The 22,535-nt window shown below is 39.4% G+C and overlaps 1 protein-coding gene across 6 annotated transcripts; it reads right to left on the reverse strand.

Annotated features, from left to right (window-relative positions):
• Positions 1-473: 473 nt before the first annotated feature.
• Positions 474-21,592, reverse strand: LOC139939586 (mitochondrial intermediate peptidase-like). 6 transcript variants are annotated; one of them, XR_011786327.1, is made up of 8 exons: positions 13,360-13,412; positions 8,885-9,087; positions 8,584-8,677; positions 8,254-8,408; positions 7,813-7,854; positions 7,139-7,187; positions 3,850-3,922; positions 530-1,579 (listed from the first exon to the last, which is right to left on the reverse strand). XR_011786327.1 is itself a non-coding variant. In XM_071935595.1 (7 exons), the coding sequence occupies exons 1-7, from the start codon at positions 13,395-13,397 to the stop codon at positions 3,919-3,921; spliced, it is 585 nt and encodes a 194-aa protein (XP_071791696.1). In that variant the 5' UTR covers positions 13,398-13,412; the 3' UTR covers positions 3,052-3,918. The 6 variants fall into 6 exon arrangements, 4 of the variants coding, with proteins under 4 accessions (XP_071791698.1, XP_071791697.1, XP_071791696.1 ...); XM_071935595.1 differs by lacking the exon at positions 530-1,579 and having other exon boundaries at positions 3,052-3,922; XM_071935596.1 differs by lacking the exons at positions 3,850-3,922; positions 7,139-7,187 and having other exon boundaries at positions 533-1,579.
• Between the last annotated feature and the right edge of the window lie 943 nt (positions 21,593-22,535).

The raw sequence follows: 22,535 nt of genomic DNA on the forward strand, positions 1-22,535 counted from the left end.
CGTCCGGCTATCGTCTCCCGTAACCTCATAGGTTTATATCTCTCATGCGTTTAACGACCCATGGTTCAATGAATTTTGAAATCAGGAATCTCTCTTTTTTTTTTTTTTTTTTTAATCTCGTCAAAATTAGGCTCTATGTGTCCTTTGATGTATCAATGTGTAATCTTTTGACCAGAGAATCCACTCCGCAATCTCAAACATTGTTAAAAATTGTTAACAATCCACAGTATGACCATGGGTGCGTTCCACTCGCGCAAACGACTCGCAACTGTTCGCGCAAACGTGTCTTTATCTTTTGAACAATTGGTGCGTATACGCGATGTCAATATGGCGGCGCCCTGAAATGAAGATGGCGCGCACCATACGTAGGTTTTTTTTAAACTTCGTTTTTGCTGCAATAGTCCTCTTTTTGACATCATTACATCAACTAATTAACTTTGTTATTCCAAATCTGCATTATCATCCACCGAAAATACAATGTAATTATGTTTGTGACAAAGATATAATACCGTTATGCTTGTCCGCCATTTTAGAAACCACTTGCCAACACCTCAGAAGTATGTTCGCCTAAAATTGCCAACGTTCGCCAACGGTGGCGGCGAACAACTCGTTCCACTTGAAATTGTTGGCGAACGTGCGCAACTGTTGGCAACGTTTGCGCGAGTGGAACGCACCCCATGAAGGCAGCATAAGGATCAACTTTCTGTACTAATCAACTCCTTCTTTATTCACAACAGTGACCTGCCGCTTACATGTATTTACCCCATCTTTCCCTTTATCCCCACTCTCCTCATTTTACCCAACCGCTTTAAACCCAATCCTAACATTGGGTGACTTTGCTTAGCTACAATAATCCACAGAATAACGGACAGTTCTGAGCATGAATACCAGTACTCTTCGATGAAAGGCAAACGAAGAATAACACTGTGTAATTAGTGACTTTTAGTTCTATGTTGGCGATACACACCTCTCGCCATGGTTTGGGCAAAGGCCTGGTGATCAGTTTGTTTCTTTTTACCATTTTTAAATTTATTGTTTGAGTAACGACAAGTGACGTTTCATTTGAACTTAAAAATATCAAAATATGAGGTGTGATTACCACACTGTATTAAGTTTACAGCAAAATTGCAGCCAATACGCCAACGCAAAATAACAAAAACCGGTAATGATTTTTATTACTTCAAAATAAAATAACAAAAATGTACGCATAGGCCTCAATGATAAAACCCTTTAGATTAATCCAGATTGCGCAGCAGTACATCAAAACCAATAAAAAGCATTCTGCGGGCCTCGTATTAAGTGCTTTACTGGAGAAGCTAACAAAATAACGGTCGAGAATGCCCTGCAGTTAAAAACAGAACTGGGGATCCAGAACATTGCCTGATATTTATTTTATATTTATGCTTAAATGCTATACAAAGCATAGCTGCTATCACTGTAAGGGAGCTCTTAAAAGTTAATACAGCACCAAATAACTTACTCAGAATCCATTGGATGTAACTAACTGTTAAGCGCTAATGTGAAGGAAAGTGCAATGAGCAGCACAACCACAAGTATTACTTTAAATCCTCAGCATAACCTGGAGAAACAAAAATGTTATAAAATGTTGTTCATGAGAAAAGTATACACTTTGTTGTGTTGTGCAATGCACATTTAAAACTTTTAAAATTCTTATAAAACCAAGCCACACACAATACTTAATGGAGGCAATTATTAAAAATATTGGCAGCAAAATCATTACAATGAGGGCAATGTAAAACCACACTTTCCGTGCACAAACACATGACAATTCACGATGATCAAATCATGTGACTGAACATTCTGCTGAGCATTCTGGGAAAATAATACAGAGGCTTAAAGAAGCCATGTGCCTTATATTATTTTCTAATATTTTTTTAGATTTCTTTTTTAATCCTCGTATCAATATTATTATAAATATTAAAATTTAAACATTAGCTTGGTGTTTCAATTATCAGTTTTTATTTTTACGCTTTATTATAAATATTTAGGGGAATTTTTTTTAAATTAAAAGTAAATAAAAATCAGATTTAAAAGCCAATAATTATTCACACTTATTTTTTATTTTTTGCACTTTACCATGGTAATTTTTAAAATGTCATAACAAATAAAAAAAAAATTGTGAATAAAATGAAGACAACTGCTGGCTCTAGAGTCATACACAGAGTCTCACAGAACACTTGCAGTCACTGCAGATATTTCTTTTACGTATGGCTTCACCGGGAAACCATTATTTCTCGTTTGCCTTGAAAACAGGAAAAACTCAAAACAAATGGGAACAGTTGAAGTCATTGAAGATCAGTGTGTGGTGTGAAAATATCAATGTCCATCAACAATCAAGTTTTAATTAATGTTTGCATACTAAATATAAACAAATGAAGATAATTAGGGCATCGGTTGATATATCGCATCATTATTTTTTTCCCAATTCAAAGAAAAAGTGCAAATGACCAGTGGAGCCTTACGTGTTTCTAAGTTTTGGTCAAGGGAGAGGAAACTCTTTGCTTGGCAAATAAAACCACACAATTTTTAATCTAGGGACTGTTTACATCGTGCACAAAATGGTAAAAGATTTGCCACGATTTTAGGGACACCTCGAAAAAAGGACCTCCTACGATACTTTAGTAGAACTATGACAAAGTATATGAGGCTATCGTCTCTGGATTCTAATAAAGTAGCCATAATGCCTTAGGACAAAAATGTAATTGAATTTGTTAAGTAGTAATTGAATAATATTTTTGATTTATTTTGCACGCCATACTAGCTTCTGAATATTAAACAAAATACCAACCAATGAAAGGTGTGAAAATATATGACGTTGCTCCAATGTCGTGCATGCATAGGCACTGTTAATGTCGGACTGTTTCTCGCAACGTAAAACCAAAACTTTAAAAATTTAAGTTAATTTAAGTTAAAAGTGAAAATTGGATAGATGATTTGAAAAAAAAATATTTAGTTTTTGATTGTGAACAATTTTCCTGTTATCTTACTGAAAACACATGACACCAGGATAATTTTGTTTTGAACTTTCGAGGTTGGATTATGTTTCTTTGACTCATTTGAATGTTGGCATAATATTATTAATGCACTAGTGATTAGTACCAAAAATCAATCATTTTATAAATGTTTGAGCATAACCAACGACAGGAAACTTTATTCTCAGCATGATTAACCCAACAAACATAACAGCATTGGTCCAATACTGGGCCAATGCTGGCTGCCATTATGACCCAATGCTGGCTGCCGGCATTGGGCCAGTACCGTTTTGCTCATTGCCGCGTTATTGGCCCAATGCTGGTAGCCGATGCTGGCCCGACGTTGGCCTTATGTTGGCCCGATGTTGGCCCGATATTGGCTTAATGTTGGCCCGGGTATTGACCCAATGTTAATGTTTGCCCCGATATTGACCCTATGGTTGCCTAAAAACAAATCGTAAATAATATTAATTACACAGTACACAAATAATGTAAAATGTGCTACAATTCTTGGTTTTTGTGTGTAATTTGTTTTTCATTTTTTATTCAGATAAAAAATGCTATTGATTATTAAAGATTACTATACTCCATTTATAAAGGATGGGTTGAGCTAATGACCTTGCTAAATAATAGAGCTGCTTAAGCAGAACAGTTTGCGTACAAGTCCCTGCTTAGCAGAAATGAGCAGGAAACACAAATTTTACACGTGACATGCCATTTTTGCTGGTAACCTCAATCGCGAATGCCCAATATTGCTGTGCTTAAGTACACATTTTTATGCTTTATAAGCAGCTCTATGTAATTGGGTCCTGCGCAGCATGCACAAAGTGGCTAAACACAACAAAATAATGCTTACCAGAATGAGGTTACCATACCAAGTAACATGTGCCATTTATTAAATGCTGTATGCCTAGTAGAACATTTTTCAAACAGCTCTATATGATTGAGCCTTGCTTGTGAAAACCTGAAAAGAGTAATTAACTATGATTGACATAAACCCATTTCCAAGTTTCATTCACCAAGCCGAAACCACACGTATATAGGCTAGGCCTGCTGCATGGTGCCACTTAGTCGCCTAACTTATTTGGGTCAACTGTCATTTGTTGCAATATGCTGAAATACGATGAAAATGGTACATTTTAAAACCACATAAACATAAACTTGATCAGAAAAATCTACAGGAATTCCTTTAACCATCCGCAACATTTTGTTTCTAACAATCCTCAAAACATTTTTTAAACAATGCAGTACATTTGTACACAATCCTCAACACTTTGTTTTAACAATCCGCAATACATTACTTGTGAACAATCCTCAACACAAATTTGTTTTAACAGTCCGCAACATTATAAACTTTAAAAGTAAATAACAAACATTAATGCTTTACAATGACATGATTTGCAAATCCTTAACAGACCCCTTGGTGGTTTTGTGAAATTATGATGAAATTGGAACGTAATTGCTCTTAAACTTCCCTAATTTCCTAACCCTTCACAGCATGTTTGTTAGCAATTAAATCTTTCTTAAATTTAGCCGAAAAATATCAAAATAAGGGTGCCACCGTTCGGCCGGTTCAACAAACCGCAAGGGTTGGAATTGGTCATATAGAACTATCCTTAAATAAACAAGGTACCCTGCTAGTAGATTCATTACAAACTTAAGTAAATAGTTCTCAACTTGAAAGTTATTGTCTTTCCTAACTTAATAGCATGAAGTGCATTAAAACAGCGCCGCCGTTTCCAAAATAGAGGTTCATTTTTTTCACGAGAGAAGCCAATATGAAATGTGTAGAACGCAGAAGGTGTCCTCTAGAATGGACCAAATTGTATAACAATAACTTATGCATACCTAATTGTTAATATTCTCCTTTGAAGAGTTGTTGGCTGTAATTAATTTCACAAAGTAACATATTCATCGTTGTCAGTATTACCATAGTAATTCGCATTATGACGTCACACTTTGCTTAGCAAGTACAATTGGTTCGCATTTTAAAAGATCAATCGAAGCTCTTTGTGAAATAAGCCAATTTCAAAAATCTGTGAGCATAACAACTTGCTAAGCACAGACAATAATGTGGAAAAGGTTTACACCATGTATTGACTATATAATGAGTTGAGTGGTTCTGAAAAGAACGTTGGTTTCAACTCTAGAGCAAACCTTTCCATACTGTATTTCCATCATGCAACGTTTCAAATCCCACCATGCAGGTAACCAAAATTTAAAAAAAAATGCATTTTTGCAAAATTAACGATCTCGGCTTATTTAAGCATGTGCAATGGACTGACGCGACTCTGCTCCCAAGTCACTGCAGATCAGAGGGAGCCGTTTCTCACAATGCTTTATACTATCAACTCCTCTCCAGTACTTTTTATCATTTCAGTCGCATCTTGTGTCACCTGGATCACACAAGGCTCTCAACAGCTGCCAACATGGTTTTCGAACTAGAAGATTATGTGCGAACCAACTACTTTCAACAGTCCACAAGCCTACACGAGTCTAGTTCGCCCCCACGTCGAATACTGCTGCTCAGTGTAGGACCCCCATTATACTATTACAAATATTCAGAAAAATCGAGGCCTCAGAGACGCGTAGCCCTGCCACTGCTATGCTGAAAGAAATCCAGCTACCTTCACTTCAAGACAGACGCCTCAATCAGAGACTTGTCATGGTGCAAAAAATTGTCCAGGAGCTGATCAATTATTTTATCAATAGGTTTTGGAAGAAACGAAATTTTTAAAATAGATTTGGTGAACAGTCTTTTTGGTCTGTATTTATAAAACGAATTCTAAACACCAAAAAAATTAGACCTACTGTACTAATACTTTACGTTCCAAATTTTAATAGCATAACATTTGTACATGCAGAAATTGGGCCCAAAAGTACGATACCATACTAATTTTTTGAATTTCTTTATAAGCATACTTTGGTTTTGAGAGCCAACCTCTTTTAAAGGAGATGATTACATGGACTATACAACGAGTCAGAAAACTTGGAATGGGGGGTGCAATAATCGCGCTCCGAAACATAGAAGGTTATCCTTCAATTGATTGGAGGTCACTCTCCTCCTCCTCTCGTTGTTTCGCCTGCTCCCTCTTCTTTCCATCCCCATTTCTGTCTCCAGCATTCCTCAGCCACGCCATCATCTCCTTCTCGACCTCTTTTGCCGAAACGGATTGATTTGGTAGCTTTGTATTGCTCCTTAAAGGAGTAGAGGATAATAATGGGCAAATTAAAACACTTCTGTTGACTAAAAGATATGTCCTAAAACAAATGTACAGAAAACTTGCCTTGGTGTGCATGAAATTCCATGTAGTTTTGCTCTTACTACATCACTATCTTTTGTAATGAATCTTAATTTTAATATACCCGTGGGCGTTTTGTGTTGTTGTGATAACAGAAAGTTTGGAAAGACAAAGACCGGTTGTGGTGGAAGTAAAATTTACCAGCGAAGTATAATTTGAGGAGGATAGACTAATAATAATATAATAATCATACGACTTGTAATGCGCACATATCCACCCTGCTGGGTGTTCAAGGCGCAGTAAAACCAAAAACAAAACACAGAAAACAGATACTACTCTCCAAGAAAGAGAGAGAGAGGGAGAGACAGCATAATTAAATTAAAAGTTTATCAATTTTATGTTTTTTTTTCCAATAATTGAAAGAATAGTAATCTTACGTGTGATCACTGATGCTAGTGTCAAGACGCCAAAGGCTTTCTTGGTGGCCATACTTTGGCCCTTCCAACCCCTCGTCCAGCCCAGTTGTAGGACAGTGTTAGCTGGTGATCAAGCGTGCTAGACAGTATTCGTCGTACAGCATCTTTGGCTGAACTACCACCAATGCCAACAAAGTAGTTGGTCTATAAAGAAAAGAAAATATATACAACATTATTATATTAAAAATACCACTCTTGTGACTAGATCGCTACTTCTGCCTATGATATTTCGAGTATAATTAAACTAACCAATGCATCGCGTGCCTTTTTGCTCTTTAATACGAGCTCTAATGCTTGAACGTCTTCATTGGTAGTAAGGGGTAAGTTGACATCTCCAGGCAGGGGTTCCGCCTCTCCTTTGGCAAGTTGAGACGCAATACCGTTTAGGATCCTACGTTGTGATTTCAGTTCCTGTTGGATTGATTGTACAGCAACCTGCACCTCACTAATGGCTTTTAGCAAGGTCATCATAGTTCCTATATACAACAATGCAAACTAATTACAAATAATGCCATTTTGTTATACTAAACTACATGAGACTTTGAAAATTATATTTATTATTGGGATAGCAGTACTAAAGACCTAGTGTTAAAATGGTACTGACTTGTTCAAAGCTGAACACTGTTTAAACCTATACAAGGTGAAGTCCAAACTAGCCATAGTAAAGCTATTCATTTTTGACATTATTAATAACACGTTTCATTCAATGAAATGAATGTCAACGTTGGTGACATTTGCTTTATTGGTTGTTCAAGTTAGCTCATGGAAGGAGAAACATGGAAACATGGAAGGAGAGACAGGGGATAACAAAGGCTCAGTTATACAGATGTAGTTGCCAGGGACATCGGGGTGCTTCCAGCTGATCTTCCCAACTTAATGAGAGATCGACAGGGATGGGCAAAACTTAGCATGATTCCGACCCCGGTCGACTAGAGAGAGAGAGAGAGAGAAGTTAGCTCATGTCTTTGGTAGGTCTATCTCAAACCAGACTACACTTTATAAACTCTGGTCGTACATTGTTATACGTTATCAATTCATCAACCATCAAACATTTCAAAAACGTTTACCTCATTTCTAGGAAAGGAAATATTTTTAACTCACCTGCGTTTGGCACTTCTCTTGGAGTGACGGGCCTATTTTCCCCTGTGAAAAATATACAATACTTTTGTTAGGAATTAATTGTAGCTCGTCGTCGTTTTATTAAGAACAAGAAACAGCTAAACAGCTTTGACGGGTAAAGTGTGCTACACGATGCGAACTTGGGGGTTGTGAATGGACCTGAAATGCATGTTCAATGGGGAAATAGTTTCATGTAGGCCTAGTGGTCAATCGAGGCTTGCATGTGTAAACGTTGCCAAACACCGTCAACTTTGGGTTGAGAAGAAAACAAAACCAGGGCGGAATTTCAACTAACGCTCCCCGGATTAACGTTCTACCAACTGAGTTAACGCATAATTCCAATGTGTTATACAACTACCCAAATTCTTTTAAAGACTAGTGACTGTTCATTTATTTTGTCATAGTTTGATGAGAAAGACAAACCTTGTCTGGACATGAGCAGTTTGCTGCCAACATGCAATGGAATTGAAGGCGCATCTTGCAGCGGTGGTGCCTCTCGTGTTGCCCTTTTGGGTTGCCTTACTACTTCGTCCCCCTCGCTCTCATCACTGGAGGTCCAGCTTGTTGGCCTTCTGCGCCTTCAAGTAAAAATAATCACTTTTTTTTTTTTAAATGAGCTCCTGAGAACATCCTGAGAACATCTACTGGGAGTAGTGTATCGGGCAGAATGAATGTTTGTAAAGTGTTGCAATGTAAACATTATATTAAATGAAAGTCCGTTATTCAACTTTAACACATACTGCTCATACTTACTTTCGCTTGGATGGTTGAGTCTCCTCTTGAGCTGTTTGCACATCTGATGTGTCCTCAGCCATCCTGACCTTTTGCCGACCAACCTCGTAGCTTTCTGTAAAAGAAATTAATTAATTCAGTATTTAACTAATGTACCGTGGAAATATACTTTCTTTTCATTTCTGTTGAAATGTATGTTTGTGAAGCAACTGGAATTGTTGACCGAAGATCAAGTTAACATGATTCTATTGTATGTTTTATAAAGTAAAATTTATTTAAATTTTCATACTGATCATTAATTTGTGGTATGTTTAATACTTACGGGTTGTACACAGCAGTCGGATTTTAAACAACAGCCATGTGTCTACTTCAGGCCTAAGACGTTCCCTGGTCGCCTTGGTGAGGGTTGCCGACGACCTGAAAGGTGGCCACATCACTGTATCCGTTGATCGGCTGAGCCAATTTGTAGGGACCAGCTCCACTTCGTTCGTTTCAGTGAACACGACAACCGCATACATTTTAAAACTAAGAGATAGGCGTGCATGCATTTGTTGAAGCACATGCAATGATTTACCTGTTTAGAGCTTTTTGAGCACACCTTAGCACGAAAGTTACTGTTTTTCAACCATCAAGCTTACCATTAAGGACAGGTATTGTTATTAATATTGTTATTGTAATGATAGTGTTATGATTGATTTTGTTATCAATTCTTTTTACTTTGACTCTCAAGTAGGTTTCCCCCACATTTATACACAGGACCATAATGTAGAACAGCCGTTGTATCCCGACAACCCGTATATATCTTAAAATAAATAAATAATCAAATTAACTACTATAATAATTTAACACTTTCCTTATTAATTCTAATGCTCGAACTATATTCAAAAATGGTCACAAATTCAGTAAATAATGCCGATTTAGTGAATTGCACATAGACGGTTACAGGTGCGAGTCCCGCCAACATGAGATAACTCCTGTCGACATCAGTGAAGTCTCGACCTTTCCCGGGGACAGGCACCTTTAAACCTCAATGAATAACTTAACTATATAATAATGAACAGATCGACATGTTTGCCCCAACCTTATGCTCCGACGCTTCCATATTCCGACACCCCGGATAACAAATAATATTTAAAATTTATATTGGGCCCCCGACATACAAAATTATCGGATGGAAACAAGATCCTGTAAGTACTTTGGAGAAAGACCATGAAGAGCTTTGAATAACAACAGGATCTTTAAATGAATCCTGTAGAAACAGGTAGCCAATGTAATTGACGAGTGTTAGGTGAAGATGTGTTCAGATCAGTGTGTGTTGGTAACAATTCTGGCAGCTGCGTTTTGAACCCTTTGTAGTTTAGCTAATTGTGACTTTGGCAGACCATACAAAAGGCTATTACAAAAATCAAGACGACTGGTCGCAAATGCATGAATTAGTTTTAAAAGAGAGTCTTGTGTAAGGAATTGACTAATGCGTTTATTAATGTGGGTGTTCATTGTAAGTTCAGAATCGAACCAAGACCCCAAGTTTAAGAACACATGTTGTAGGAAAAACAGTCTTCACCTATCATTATATCGGAAATATTATTTTTTTTCTCCGATGATCAAAAATTCACTTTTAGCATCAATAATTAAAATTCGGTCATGTAACATCCATCGCCTGATGTCCCTAATGCAATCTTCGATAATAGTCACAGCAGCTTGACAAAATTTGTCGTCGTCGGGTCTAAAAGATAGATACAGCTGAGTGTCATCGGCATAGCAATGAACATCAGGCAGATGATGCTCAACGATGTCAAACAATTTAGAGGCATAGACAATAAATAAAAATGGTCCTAAACAAGATCCCTGAGGAACACCACAGTTGATGTTAAACTTCTCTGATAAGGTACCTTGAGAGGATACACGTTGACTTCTATAAATAGGACGAAAACTAATCAAGGGCCTTGCCAGTGACTCCACATTTAGACTGAAGACGTTTCAATAAAATTTCATGATCAACAGTATCGAACGCTGCACTCAGGTCTAAAAGGACAAGCAGAATAATTACATGTTGGGAATTCATCCTCATCAGTAAATCATTTGTAAGCTTATATTCAGAAAGATCAGAGACCATGTTTGTTCGTCGCCACTTCTTTTTTCTGCACGTCTCCTCATCCTCAAGGCAGAGTTGATTTCTTGACTAAACCAAGGTCACGGGGCCTAGCGGTGACCATCTTAGACTTTAATGGGGCATGTGTATTGAAGGCACCAACTAGCGTAATGAGGATAGTGCTATAAAATAGATTGAGTGTGACACTACATCCAAAATCTCCCTACACAAAACTGTTCATAGTGTGTAGAACTGGAATTGCTATATGTTGATTATGGTGTGGAAGCAGCATGTACTTGCATTTCACGGACTGAATTCTTGCAATATGAACGTTGTCACCAAGTCTATCTACTTTGTGTATATCACACTGCAGGGAATCCACCGGATAGAGGAAGAATGGTTCTGATGATTCGAATTTTCTGTACATAATGAAGACCCCTGTCCTACTTTGAAATATGTTTTTAATTACAACAACATCGTGTCCAAGCTTGACACAATTATCACCTTCCTTTGAACTTACAGCACATTCGCTGAAGACAGCATCTCGGAATTGGGTACATGGTATATATACAAGTGTCCCAACGGAAGGGGACCCTTAGAATGTTCTATCCGCAGATTTAAATCGTCTGGCTTGACAAAACATCTACATTCTTTGGAAAGCATGGCCGACCTCTCTGACATCCTTAAGACAACTTGCTTGAGAGCAAAGTTAGGCTTCCTGACTCACTTCTTCAAAACCTGCATAAAATTCTCAAAAGGAAAGCTTAAACATATCAAGAGGTCCATGCAGCTTCACATCGTCGGGGAGATGGATTAAGCAGTGAACATTGTACACAAGTTGGTCTTTCCCGTACAAGCTTGAAAGATGCTGCACAAAATTGACAAGAAGGACTTTCGCATAATCACACAAAGCATTACATATGAATGGATTAGCTAGGATATGAATCGCAGTGGAAAAGAGCATGAAGTTGTTGTACATAGGTTCAGGAATGTCACCCTTCAATACAACTGGTCCAGTATATAATAGGAACAAGCGAAATTCAGTTGCCTTCCATTTGTCAACGTCTGAAAGAGCCCTTGGCCGTCTTGCAAATTCTCTGGGTATGGACGCACCGAGGGAGAGAAGAGAGTCTGATATTTTCAACCATGTACGACGCCCGAGACGACATTTCAAAGGACCCTTAATCCAAAGTGCCAGAAGCCGCTTCATTGCTCCTAGACAGACCAAATGCATGTAATCTAATGGGATCTGAGAAATCATGCCAACATCTAGTCGTCTTAGAGGGTTTTGTCCAATGTGGTGGTTTTCATCCAGCCTCAAGTTGAAAGAGCCATCTGTCCTGAGTGGTGCATTAAGAACGGGAAAGGTTATTTTGCCGTCATAATTTCCAGAAACTGTGCATTTGTCGCATGCACTGTACCCTGAATGGGATTTGACCTGTTTAATATAAGTACGTGCAGGGGCATCACAAATTATTGCTGAAATAAAAACACTGTACAATTTTTCTTCATGTTGAAGTCCGTTCTCTCCTAGCTCTTTCATTTCATCAACAAAATCTTTGAGAAATTCTTCGGGACAGTTTGGCTTCGAGTTTCCTGAATACAGACCAATGATAAGGGATCACACCTGCATGACGATTCACACACTGCTCCTAGAATAGGCCAAAACTGGGCACTGCTTCCTCTAAATAAAGGAAGACCATCGATGTTTATTTGAAGTCGGATGTTACGATCAAGCTGATGTAGATGTAGATGAGATGACCTTGACAGAATGCCATGTGCAATACCAAAATGGTAATACAAACCGCCACCTATGGGCTTTACCTCAGATGTCATCACCTTGTTAGTTGCCAAGAGTGTACGTGGGTCCTTTGGGAGAGAAGGATGAGAGCTGCCAAGAATGGATAACAGTTCCCCTAGTGAAGAGTGAGTTGTGATGTGTTGTGAAATTTCCGAGTCAAAACTTTTATTACCAATTTCATTATCAGAGAGCCCAGAGGCATTATCCAGAAAGATCAGACTCTGTCGCAGAACTAATTGCCGTTACGCTACCATCTTGACTTCTGATTTCATTTAAGACAATTATATCTGAATTAATATCTTCATCTGGGGCAGCACAGACCTGCTCACTGTTAGTGTTGTCAGAACTGCAAGAGGCACCATGTTCATCCATTTCTTGCAAGCGTTGATTTACAAGGTGTTTTACTTTTCTTTGCTTTGTCCAGTAAGAAGACATTTTGCAAATTATGGTTACACTTACAGGTTTACATAAATTCAAATACAAGTCTTACTTGTTAAACGTTCATATGCAGCTGACCAGTAAATAAAGGAGTTTTGTGTTTATTAAACAAGGCATTCGGTATTGGTGAACGATCCCTTATGAATAATACTATAGTAGTGAAGATGAAGATAATTGTTGATATATATTAATCCGCCGTGCACATCTTAACGTCTTATTCAGTACAATAAATGTTCACGTTGCTTGTAATAATTAATATGCAGGTGACCAGAAAATCAAGGAGTTTTTGTTTGATATTATCGGTGAACGATCCCTTATGAACTACTACTTATAAAAAATACGAGTGTACTCTACTTATCATAAATGTAATACACAGAAGGTATTAAAGGAACTTCCGTGCTAGAGAAGTGTGTTTAAAAATGCGTATTGTCATTTCAAAATGAACGGTAAAAAGCATGACACTCACCCGTAGCTGTTTGGTTGTACAATGAACGCAACGCGCATGCAGAGTGAGTGAAAATGACGATTGACTTCAAATTTTAAACTCCGCGTATTCTTATCACTCCTTAGCGCGCGTTTGTGATGCAACGACACTAGTCTTGGTGCGACACGATTATGCGATTTCAAATTACAAGAAAAACGCGCCAACACCAACCTGCGTGCGTACGTCGTTCTGTGCACAACACGGCGCAGAATCAGCCCATTACGGCCCGGTGTCGGTGAGTCAGCATTTTTTTTTAGCATTGCCTGGCAGTTAAACCATAGAGCAATGGTTAACCCGGCGCAGAATCAGCCCATTATACCGGCTGCCAATACAAAGCCAGCATTGGCGCTTTGCTGGCCGTATACCGGCAGCCGCTATACAATACAAACGGTATGGACCGGAACCAAGCCAGCATTGGGCCAATGCTGTTGTTTGCTGGGAAGCCTGATGAATATACAGACCGTGAGTAAACTGCATAGCTTCTTTCACCGGTGCAGCTTGCACAATCTCGTGGTAACCGGGAATCAAAGTTGGGGACCGAAAACATATGAGGGTCGATAACGTATGTATGACGCTACGATAGTTCTAGGACTTTAGGAGTAGGGGCACAGACTAGATTGCACCAAATTTTGTCACCGGTAAAACTAATTATAACAACATGTCACCTACCAGCTTTACCCGTGTCTCTGACCTGACATCTTTCTGGAATCATGGTTTTATGAACCCATACGTCGTCCCTCTCTCCCCTCAAATCTCTCCTCTGTATTTTACACTCGACAGGAGGATAGACTGTTGATTATATGAAGGGCGCCCGCTACACACACTGTGTAACTCTATGCATTTAACATAATTTCGCTCGTCCCCAGTGCCTTTAGACTGGCCGCTGGGGCCGAGCGAAGTAATGGTTAGCCTGAACGTATGACGTCATTCTTCAAAGCTCGTGAGGGTGCGTTCGTTTATACTTGTGTTCAAGTCGTTAAATCGGCCCCACGCGCTGAGATAGTGGTCTCGCGAGATCACTGCTCTCGCGCGAACTGATGGCTCCCCGATTTCGACTCCTCCCCGATTTCGACTCCTCATTAATGAGGAGTCGAAATCGGGGAGCCATCAGTTCGCGCGAGAGCAGTGATCTCGCGAGACCACTATCTCAGCGCGTGGGGCCGATTTAACGACTTGTCCACAAGTCTAGCGTTCGTTTGAATGAACACGTTGCCTTGGATCGGTCGAGTTGGTCTTTGAAAAGCGTTATAGTAACTGTTTGTTATAAAATGCATATGGTTAGAAAGATAATTTAAAAGTAGAATACAATGATCCACACAAATTTGTCTCGAAATTGCGTGGTTTTCCTTTACTTTGCGAACTAACACGGTCGGCCATTTATGGGAGTCAACAATTTGACTCCCATATCCTGGTGTCATGTGTTTTCAGTAGGATAACAGGAAAACTGTTCACAATCAAGGGCTAAATATATTTTTTCAAATTATCTATCAAATTTTTTAACAAAACACTTTCACTTCATGGTGTGTTGAAATTTTTAAACTTTTGGTTTTACGTTGCGAGAGACAGTCCGCCATTAACAGTGCTTATGCATGCCTGACATTGGAGCAACGTCATATGTTTTCACACCTTTCATTGGTTGGTATTTTGTTGAATATTCAAAAGCTAGTATGGCGTGCAAAATAAATCAAAAATATTATTCAATTATTGCTTAACAAATTTAATTACATTTTTGTCCTAAGGCATAATGGCTACTTTTTTAGAATCCAGAGATATCATAAGGCATGAAAGTAAAACACCCCACCCCCTTGATGCACTCACACTTCATAACAATCCGTTTCCCCCCATTTCAGACCAGTAATTTTTGGTCTCAGGAGATAAAAAACCAATCTATGATATTTTATCTTTAAGGTAGATTAAATATTTATTATACGCTTATAGGAATTTATTACAGTATGCATGAGTAAAGCGAAAACAAATTGTTGTCATTTTCACTTAAAATATTTTAATATTTTCCCCACATTTGCACACCATAGAATCACAAATAGTAACCACCTCACGTGATCCATCTAGTGACTAAAGCAGAATGAAACTCAATCTAGCAGATAGTAATTTTGTTTTGAACTTTTGAGGTTGGATGATGTTTCTTTGACTCATTTGAATGTTGGCATAATAATGCAATAGTGATTTGTACCGAAAATCAATCATTATATAAATGTTTGAGCATAACCAACGACAGGAAACTTTATTCTCACCGGTGCAGCTTGCACAATTTCGCGATAAACGGGAATCAAAGTTGGGGACCGAAAACTAATGAGGGCCGATAACGTATGTCGCTACGGATGGCCGACGTTTTGATCGACGACGTAAAAGGAAAACCACGCAATTTCGAGTGATACTTGAGTGGGTCATTATATTCTACTTTTAAAATATCTTTCTAAACATATGCATTTTATAACAAACGGTTATAGACCGGCAGTCCAGAGCACTTTGGTTAAAGGAACGAGGTACCAATATTTGACTACAGGAACGTTGAGTGGATAACCTGACATAATCAGATATGGATGTCTGCCGGGGACCCCCCGCTGCATGTGGCGCATGGACCCCCAACAAAGAGGCAAAATAATGGGCTGAACCAAAGATTCTAGGTACCACATGAAACCAAGTGGAAATGGGCTTTACCTTGATAAGTAAACAAAATCAACCGCCAGACAAATTTTCTGCTGCATTGGGCCTTTCCAGACACCCCCTCCCCCAAATATTTAGTGTACAAACCTATGGGTTGAAATTAACCAGTTGTCAAATTACCTCAGATTTACATGAAACTTTGTCTAATTGTTCCACTATGGCTAAAATGAACACAAACCAAAAATTAAATCAATACTCCATGTCGTTTCTGAGATACAGCCTCTTAAAATATGCTAAAATCTCCCCCTTTTGGAGCTCTGCCCCCGGCCGACACCGCGCGTCGTGGTGGTATTCTTTCAAACGTTAAGCCCGTAATTTAATAACGACACCAGCTGTGCGGCTGAAAGGTGTATACTATTTAAGTTGTGACCCTTGATTCATAGTTTGGCTGCATTGGGCCTACCAGACACCCCCACCCCCGGGGTTAAACATCGGAGGAACGACCTAAAACCAAGTTGAAATTACCAATAGGCCTAATGCACTATTCTTAACACAAGACAATGTCAGACGCCGGACAAATGTTTTGCGCTGCAGACACCTCCCTTCCCCGGGTTAAACATCAAAGGAACCACCTGAAACCAAGTAATGACCAATAACACTATTCTTCGAACAGTATCAATCACCAGACGAAAGTTTTGCTGCATTGGGCCCGGCAGACACCTCCCTTCCCCCGGGTTAAACATCAGAGGAACCACCTGAAACCAAGTTGAAATGTGACCAATACAATATTCTTAATACAAGTATCAATTGCCAGACGAAAGTTTTGCTGCATTGGGCCCGGCAGACAACTCCCCTCCCCCTGGGTTAAACACCAAAGGAACCACCTGAAACCAAGTTGAAATGACCAATAACAATATTCTTAGTATCAACTGCCAGACAAAAGTTTTGCTGCATTGGGCCCGGCAGACAACTCCCCCCCCCCCCCCCCCCCGGGTTAAACGTCAAAGAAACCACCTGAAACCAAGTTGAAATGACCAATAACAATATTCTTAATACAAGTATCAACTGCCAGACGAAAGTTTTGCTGCATTGGGCCCGGCAGACAACCCCTCTCCCCCGGGTTTTAGAGGAACCACCTAAAACCAAGTTGAAATAACCAATAACAATATTCTTAATACAAAGGGAAGTATCAACCGCCAGACATATGTTTCTTCATTGGGCCCGGCAGACACCTCCCCAACCCCGGGTTAAACTTCGAAGGAACGACCTAATACCAAGTGAAATTACCAATAACAATATTCTTAAACCAAGGGGTAGGGGGTGTCTGGCGTGCCCAATGCACCAATTTTTTGTCTGGCGTGTTATGATACTTGTATTAAGAATAGTGTAAATATTGGTCATTTCAACTTGGTTTCAGGTGGTTTCTCTGATGTTAACCCGGGGGAGGGAAGGTGTCTGCCAGGCCCAATGCAGCAAAACTTTCGTCTGGTGATTGATACTGGTATTGAGAATATTGTTATTGGTCATTTCAACTTGGTTTCAGGCGATTCCTCTGATGCGTAAAACCCGGGGGAGTGGGGTTGTCTGCCGGGCCCAATGCAGCAAGGACACAAGTGCCACGACCAGGATTCAAACCCACAATTCGATGACCTAACCACTCTTACCCACTCGGCCATGACACCCAACAAATGGATCAAATGGATCTCTTTATTTTCAGGTACAGACAATGGAACACCTGCTAGTCTGCCCATTCCTGCCAGAGCCATGCGTCCAAGATGACCTGGAAGCCCTGAACTGCCATTCCAGAGCGTATGGAGCACTGGGCGGGACTTGTGTTGTGACTCAGTAGGAAGTACATGTACATAATTTGTAGTTCATTTGTGAGTAGCATGGTTGGCTTGTGCGTAAAGCGCTCGTCTCTTACCAAGGTGACCCCGGTTAGATTCCGGCCAGGGCCATGTGTGAGTTGAGTTGTGCGTTGGTTCTCTGCTGTGCCACAAGGGTTTTCCAGACCATCCAGTTTTCCTCCCTCGGGAAAAATCAAACACTTTCGATCTTGGCTGTGCTCTGTGGTCATAATGGGTTGATGTGGCTTGCAGCCAAAGGTGCCCTTACATGCCTGCTTCTCGAACACCTTGTAGCCGCGTCCTTCGCAATTCAGCTCTTAGCAGCGAGTAAGGATGATTAGCCCCCCAAATTATTATTATTATTATTTAATAGTTGTTCATAGACATGTGCCAGCAATCCTGGCTCATCACAAAGCGAGTAAACAGTCTGCTCAGTCAATTGGAATACACAATCAGAAAAACGTTTTGGACAGTAACGTTTCTAAAATTCAAATTTTGGAGGATAAAAAGTGTTTCCACACCACAACCACACTACATCGAAGTGAAATGATTCTCATATTGATTTAGACTATTGAAAGCTGATGTACTACTAACCAAGTGAGTTTTTAATGATCAGCATACCTACCTTTCCACCATTGCACTGATCTGAAGACATGCTTCCTCTGCGGCTCTAGCAAACTCGTGGTTTGGGTGAGCTACTCGGATGAAATCTGACTGAAAAAAATCAGAAAACTTGGTAAAATGGTTATTGAGGACTGACAATCACAAGGTTGTGGATTTGAATATGGACAAGTAAACTGCTGATTTCATAATGACTGGAACAAGTGTTGTTGTCTAGTTACTGAATCACAAATAATTGATTTGTGCAAATTATAATCATAGCGATTAAACCAATGTTTGTGTGAGAGAAATTGGCTGTTGCCAGCTTGGCATACACTCCCTTGTGGGAGCTTTGCCAAGGTCCCTGGTGGGAATCTAACCAGGGTCACAGTGGTGAGAGGAGAGCACTTTAAGCACAAGCCACCCATGCCACATGACCATTTTGTGTGGTGTCTTTTGTGTGGCCATAAAATCTGCACGATCTTGGGTTTTGATGTGGCAACCAGATATCTTACTCCTAGAAAAGTCGCTCTCTACAAAACCGACCCCTACAAAAATGTCTCCTAGCAAAATCGGCCTAAATGATCCTTTAAAAATTGGGTTTCGTTGAGTAAATCCCATCATCTCAAACAGCCTATTGATTTTGATGATTACGTCTGATAGTACTTACAAGATCTGCAATCCTGCAAAGTGAGTCGGACAGTTTGTCCAAGATCACAACGATGTCAGCGCTGGTGGGAGACTGTATCGCTTCATTGACCAGCTCTTCCGCCTCTTTGATAGAAGCTCTCTGAGCTTTAGCAAATCCCTCTGGGCTCGTCAGATCATCCGTCTCAAAGAGACCCTGATGGAAATCAAACAGAATTTAGTTCAAAATACATTCTGATTTCTTAACATTCTCAGTGAGATCCTGCTGAATTTTTGAGACAAATTAATAATTAAAATAGCAGAGCTGGGCCCAATTTCATGGATCTATCTGCTTACCGTAATGGTGTAAGCGAAGATTACTGGCTAAGGAGTAGGAAATTCCGTATACAGTGCTTAATCACACATTAGTATTGGGTAAAACACAATTTAAAACTGTTAAATGGTCCATCAAATCTCTTTAAATGCCTAAGGGACGTGACCAAGAGTGACAATCACTGCAGGCTACCTCAAACCAAAACCTTCTTCTTCTTTCATTTGACCTCTGGACCAAGGTGAACATTGAATGTAATTTAAATTGGTAGTTAGTGGCTTCAAGCCACTTTATGGAGTCCTTGTCGAGGTCTACCAGTCCCTGGTGGTCACCTTTTGGTGGTTTGAAGTCAGGGTGTATGAATGACTTGTTTGATGGTTTGTGGTCTGCCACACTGTCACAATTTCAGCTGGTAGCTCCAATACTATGGAGGAGCAAGGTGTTCAGCCCCAACTAGATTTAAGGAGATTGAGTTGGACCCAGGCCCTACGAGGAAGATCCCTAGATCTAATATAAAGGTTGGATTCAGAATGAAGTCACTTTATGGTTAAAGTGATTTTTCATAATCAATATCGATGAAGGAACTTGAGGAAAGGTTGAGGGCAGTATGATGTCTACTCACCACATTCCTCCCACTTGTATTTGGTAGACTCTTCAGCTTCGCATTAAAAGCTGCTGCCAGTGGGGACCAGGTGGTCACTCCTCGGTTCTGACCCTTGACCTTTGACCTGAGAGTGAGTCTTGATCGACAGAGGCCATTGCTTGATAAACGGCTCTTCAATTGTTTAAAGATCTGTCGCTGCAGACACAGCCTACATGCAGACATGATGACTTAGGCCTACTCCTGAAAATAAAGTATACAAAAATTGCATTTATTTTAAACCCTTTGTGATGTACATAGATAATATTTAAAAGTATCATGCTTTTGGTAACTGCCAATGATGCCAAGCAGCACACATATAAAGGGGAACAAACACAAATTTCAATTCATAAACAAAAGAATATGCCAAGTTACTCAAATTTAAAATAATAAAAAAGTTTTAATCTGTGTGTGTTTCGGGTGTTGATTTTGGCATTTGTTTTTTTCCCCTAAAACAAAGGCTTAATAAAAATATCATCCTTGCTTTTCTTGAAATTTCAACTTGATTTAAAATTTTAACATTTAAAGCCATTCATTTTACTTTTAGTAGTTTTTATATCAAAAAATATGCCGTGGGTATTACAAGATTGGCCTTGCAATCCATTTCAAGATCATAGAACTTTTTTTGCAAATACTGCCTGGTTTATGTGCAACCCCAAAATTCTAAATCTAAATCTGATCCGAGGGACTGAGGTCTTAAAATCAAATTCGTGGAAAATTACTTCTTTCTCGATGTTTTAAACTATCAATCTCTCCCCATATAAGTCGTAGGCCTAATCAAGAAAGGTTTTATGATGATTATAATTTTGAGTTATTAACAATAGTGTCAACTTCCCCCTTGCTCAAGTCAAAGTCAAATTAAACCAACTGACGAGACGTCGCTCATCACCATCCATATTTATGTTATTTATTATTATCAGTATCAGTCATTTATTTTGAGATTTTATTTACTTTGGATCAAACACTGAATAGTAATAACAGTCTGATGCGGTATTCTTGGCAAACGCAACTTACCTTTACCCGTAAAATACTGACAATAATGATTTTCAAACGCAAGAAAACTAACAACGGCCACACATCTCACTCTCAGCATGACAAAAATTGTTAAGTGACACGGGCGCCGCCATGTTTTTATAAAACTAAATAAGCCACTTGAGGGCGCTATGTAAGCGGATCGCGCCGATGCAAGGACCACTTATGTGTTTGAAACATGTCACTCGAGATGGTTTTTGTCTTGGTATACTGTTGGGAAAAGGGTCAGCAGGATTTAGTGTGAAAAGAGTTTCACATACTGAGGCTTATTGGCTAAACTCAACATTTTCTGTCATTAATTATGAGGGAGATGGGCGGGCAGAGACCATTTGCCCTAATGCGTGTATTTCAATAATCACATAAATTTTGAAATTATTTTGTTAATGAAACACCACTTTGGTGTGGACAGGGGGGAGGGTCAGGTCTCAGAGATTTTGATTTGTATGGGCGGAAAAGTATTTGCAATCATCTCATGTCATGGGCATATAGCACATACACATGTATCCCCAGTCCAAAACCTACTTACTTTAAGATCTGACCCCCTGATAATTATGTTCGTAGGTCTCTCCAGCGGAATGAAACAAAGAAGTTATGCCTGTTTACTTCAAAGCACTCAGTTGTAGCTGTCCATAGAATGTTAATGTTTGACTGAATCTGAGTAAGTAGCCAGGGGTATAAAAAAGTCATTCACTGAGTTTTTTTAAGTGTATTTTGTGGACAGCTTGCAAAATAAGTATCCTTTAATTATCATGTTTATTAAAATAGACATTACGAATACTCCTCTTAGGAAGGATCAATTTCTTTCATTATTTTTGTCTTCTTCTACTAAGCAGGAGAGAGCTGGATAAATAATATGGTTTACTGAACTTTTGAGTGTCATTTGTATGTTTTGAAAAACATCACAATACCAGTCAACTTCTTTTTGACTCGCTGTAAAGACAATAGCTGGGCATGTAGTAAGTTAGTTTCATGTAAAAGATTGTTGGGAAATGCACACAGAATCATTTGTATTTACATCTAAAGCCCTTTTCACACTACAGAACCATTTCCCGTGAAATAAACTCCCGGGAAAATCCCGGGAGTTTTTAACCCCACCGCCACCCCAGCAACCGTTCTCACTATCCCAATTTGGTAACTCCCGGGAGTACTATTTCCCAGGAATATGCACGGTCGTTTCACACTTACGATCAAACCCCAGGTAATGTGGTAAACAGGTCAGCCCATGCGGAAGTTACAATGTTTGTGAACGGAAGTCCGTTCCCACAATGCCACGTGGCCGGCTGCAAAATCCTTGCCACATGCGACCCAAAATGGCTGCACATTAATTGTGTATTTGCGTGTTGTTATACCAATATATTGTGTGATAACGGCGGAGAAGAAGTCTTGCAGTTCGGGGAAGACGTCGCTGACGGCTTGTCAGGGGAAGATAATTGTTGTGACAGTGTTTTAAAGACAT

This window comes from Asterias amurensis, chromosome 7 (genome assembly GCF_032118995.1).
Source record: "Asterias amurensis chromosome 7, ASM3211899v1".
Lineage (NCBI taxonomy): Eukaryota > Metazoa > Echinodermata > Asteroidea > Forcipulatida > Asteriidae > Asterias > Asterias amurensis.

Coding starts and splice junctions, on each gene's coding strand:
- LOC139939586 (XM_071935594.1), bottom strand. CDS start 13,397: ATGCGCGTTGCGTTCATTGTACAACCAAACAGCTACGG. Junction 8,678..8,884: donor CCGACTGCTGTGTACAACCC/GTAAGTATTAAA, acceptor TTTCTTTTACAG/AAAGCTACGAGGTTGGTCGG. Junction 7,641..7,812: donor AAGAGAAGTGCCAAACGCAG/GTGAGTTAAAAA, acceptor CTCTCTCTCTAG/TCGACCGGGGTCGGAATCAT.